Below are 3817 nucleotides of genomic sequence, written 5' to 3'. Positions count from 1 at the left end.
TCACTAGCCTCTCCAATGCTAACTCCAGCTTGTCCATGCTAGTCGTTAGCCTCTCCAATGCTAACTCCAGCTTGTCCATGCTAGTCACTAGCCTCTCCAATGCTAATTCCAGCTTGTCCATGCTAGTCGTTAGCCTCTCCGTTGCTAACTCCAGCTTGTCCATGCTAGTCATTAGCCTCTCCAATGCTAACTCCAGCTTGTCCATGCTAGTCACTAGCCTCTCCAATGCTAACTCCAGCTTGTCCATGCTAGTCGTTACCCTCTCCCATGCTAACAGAAATGAATAGTCTCTTCATTTGTCAGCTCCAGCCTCAGTTAGCGGTGCCAGCCTATCATTAATCTGATCAATAGCTGGTTCAGGAATAGATATAACCTCCTTAAATAAGGATGTAGCGACTGCTGGTTGAACAACAGTCTTAGTTTTGTCCCTCACACTGCACCATATTAAAACCTGTTTAAACTGAGTGCGACAGAATCTGTCACTTCTTCCATCAGCTCCCAGGACAGTAAAAAGAGGAGGAGGTCTGAGTCTGAGGACCTGTCTGCATCTGAGCCCGCTTGTTGTGAAGGTGATGGGACTCGTAGTGCTGGGACCACTGTGAATGGACCGGGTCCTGGGTCCTCCCAGCTGCTGACATGGGAACCGTACAGAACCGAACACTGGAGCACTTTGCTGAACCGCAGCTACCAGACCCTGTGAGTACAGGTGCAGACAGGTGAGGGGTTGAAGCTGTGATGAGTCGTGTAAAGGTTCTCTGTGTTTCAGGTCGTCTCCTGCCTTCCACGTCAACACAGATAAAGGCTTCAACTACTCCACAGCTGACGAAGCCTTCGTCTGCCAGAAGAAGAACCACTTTCAGGTCACCGTTCACATCGGGCTGGCTGCAGAGCCGCACTTTGTCAGAACTCCAAATGGGCCTCAGGAAGTTGATCACTTCCTGCTAAAGGTGTTTGGAGTTAAGGTGAGTGATCTGGATCAAACCAGTTCTTCACTGGGATGGAGCTGTGGGTTGTTGTCCAGTCCATTCTCAGATAAATCCAAACCTCTGTGTCTTTTTGTAGCTTGAAACCCCGAGTCAGCAGGTGACCATCGAGCAGTCTCAAYCAGACCGCTCCAAGAAGCACTTCCAACCCGTCAGGTACTTCCTGTAGTTTACTCCTGCAGCCACGATGCTAACGTGACCCCACCAGGCTCTGTGGGAGTACAGAGAAAAAACAGGAGCTGTGTGAACGTTCGACCAGGACTGTTAAAATATGAAATAAAAACTTTAATTTGTCATCCTCCAGGGTCAGTCTGCCTGCTGGAAAAATCAGCAAAGTGACACTCGGCCGGCTGCACTTCAGTGAGACGACATCCAACAACATGAGGAAGAAAGGCAAACCCAACCCTGACCAGAGGTACGACAGTCAAAACTGAACAGCTGTGGTGCTGCATGCTAACTGTGGTGCTACATGCTAACTGTGGTGCTGCATGCTAACTGTGGTGCTGCATGCTAACTGTGGTGCTGCATGCTAACTGTGGTGCTGCATGCTAACTGTGGTGCTACATGCTAACTGTGGTGCTGCATGCTAACTGTGGTGCTGCATGCTAACTGTGGTGCTACACGCTCACTGCGGTGCTACACGCTCACTGCGGTGCTACACGCTAACTGTGGTGCTACACGCTAACTGCGGTGCTACATGCTAACTGTGGTGCTACATGCTAACTGTGGTGCTACACGCTAACTGTGGTGCTACATGCTAACTGTGGTGCTGCATGCTAACTGTGGTGCTACATGCTAACTGTGGTGCTGCATGCTAACTGTGGTGCTGCACGCTCACTGCGGTGCTACATGCTAACTGTGGTGCTTCACGCTAACTGCAGTGCTACATGCTAACTGTGGTGCTACACGCTTACTGCAGTGCTGCACGCTAACAGTAAAGCTACATGCTAACATTATAACTGTGTGCTAACGGTGGTGCTGCATGCTTACGGTGGTGCTGCATGCTAACTGTGGTACTGCATGCTAACTGTAGTGCTACACGCTAACTGTGGTGCTACACGCTATCTATAGGTATACACGCTAACTGTGGTACTGCATGCTAACTGTAGCTATATATCCTAACTGTGCTGCTACATGCTAACTTTAGTTCTACATGCTAACTGTGGTGCTACACGCTATCTGTAGCTATGCATGCTAACTGTGGTACTGCATGTTTACTGTGGTGTTACATGCTAACAGTGAAGCTACATGCTAACATTATAACTTTGTGCTAACAGTGGTGCTGCATGCTTACTGTGGTGCTGCATGCTAACAATGAAGCTACATGCTAACATTATAACTGTGTGCTAACAGTGGTGCTGCATGCTAACAGTGAAGCTACATGCTAACATTATAACTATGTGCTAACAGTGGTGCTGCATGCTTACTGTGGTGCTGCATGCTAACAGTGAAGCTACATGCTAACATTATAACTGTGTGCTAACAGTGGTGCTGCATGCTTACTGTGGTGCTGTATGCTAACAGTGAAGCTACATGCTAACATTATAACTATGTGCTAACAGTGGTGCTGCATGCTTACTGTGGTGCTGCATGGTAACAGTGAAGCTACATGCTAACATAACTGTGTGCTAACAGTGGTGCTGCATGCTAGCTGTGGTGCTACATGCTAATTGTGTGTTTCTGCAGGTACTTTCAGATGGTGGTTGGTCTTTATGCTGCAGTCAGAGAAGAGACTTTCCTTCTGACTGCTCTGGTGTCTGAGAGAATCATCGTCAGGGTAAAAAAACATTTTWAATAATTTATTAACAAAGAAAATAGCCAGAGAGCAAACTAAACATCTTCCTTCTGAAGGCGTCCAACCCCGGTCAGTTTGAGATGGACAGCGACACCTTGTGGCAGCGAGGGGCGGGACAGGAAGCTGTGGTCTGTCAGGGTCGAGTTGGCATCAATACAGACTCTCCTGATGAGGCTCTGGTGGTTTGTGGMAACGCTAAAGTGATGGGAGCCATCATTCAACCGTCCGACAGCCGCGCCAAAGAGAACATTCAGGAGGTATAACAAAAAAAATAAAAACGACTTCTTCTTCTTCTAGTGTCTCTTATTTACCACAGATCTGTTCGTCTGTCAGGTGGACTCTGAGCAGCAGCTGAAGAGGATCACACAGATGAGGATCGTGGAGTTTGATTACAAACCAGAGTTTGCCTCGGCTGCAGGAATCGACCAAACCCACCAGACAGGTGCTGCTGCTCACAGCTGAAGCTGATCGATGTGATGTATAAATGTGGCCTGTTTGATGTGAACGTTTTGTGAAAYTGCAGGACCTTTAACATATATATTTAATTTGTCTTTCCAAAAAGGTGTGTTTCCAAATAATATGAAAATAGCRAGGGTCACACCAATATTTAAACATGGAGACAAACATGTATTAAAAAGTACAGACCAGATTCCCTTCTACTGCAGTTCTCAAAAAATATTAGAGAAATTATTTACTGAACAACTGGATTTRTTTATTGACAAATGTAATATAATAAGCGAACATCAGTATGGCTTYAGGAACAATAGAACTACTTCATGCAGTAATTGAGATGGTAGAGGAAATAACAGATGCAGTATAAAATGAGGAACTTTCTGTTGGAATATATATTGATCTACAAAAGGTATTTAATACTATAGATTATGACATATTATAGAGAAAATTGGAGATATATGGGATACGAGGGGTGGCATATTCTTGGCTTAAAAGTTACTTAGAAAACAGACAGTGTGTGAAAATTAATAAGACAGTGTCACAATTTAGAAGGGTTATATGTGGAGTACCCCAGGGGTCTGTGATC

At 45.9% G+C, this 3817-nt stretch overlaps 1 protein-coding gene across 1 annotated transcript in view; it reads left to right on the top strand.

Annotated features, from left to right (window-relative positions):
• myrfl (myelin regulatory factor like) overlaps positions 1–3817 on the top strand; it is a gene marked incomplete in the record, with an annotated part of 22926 nt that overhangs the window by 13299 nt on the left and 5810 nt on the right. The window contains 7 exon segments of the mRNA XM_014029000.1: positions 496–696; positions 767–962; positions 1063–1139; positions 1288–1398; positions 2670–2760; positions 2835–3035; positions 3112–3220. Of these exon segments, the coding sequence (XP_013884454.1) occupies positions 496–696; positions 767–962; positions 1063–1139; positions 1288–1398; positions 2670–2760; positions 2835–3035; positions 3112–3220 (986 nt within the window).

The sequence above is a fragment of the Austrofundulus limnaeus genome, unplaced genomic scaffold (assembly GCF_001266775.1).
Source record: "Austrofundulus limnaeus strain Quisiro unplaced genomic scaffold, Austrofundulus_limnaeus-1.0 Scaffold836, whole genome shotgun sequence".
Classification (NCBI taxonomy): Eukaryota; Metazoa; Chordata; class Actinopteri; order Cyprinodontiformes; family Rivulidae; genus Austrofundulus; species Austrofundulus limnaeus.
This window is presented reverse-complemented; position numbering and strand designations above follow the sequence as displayed.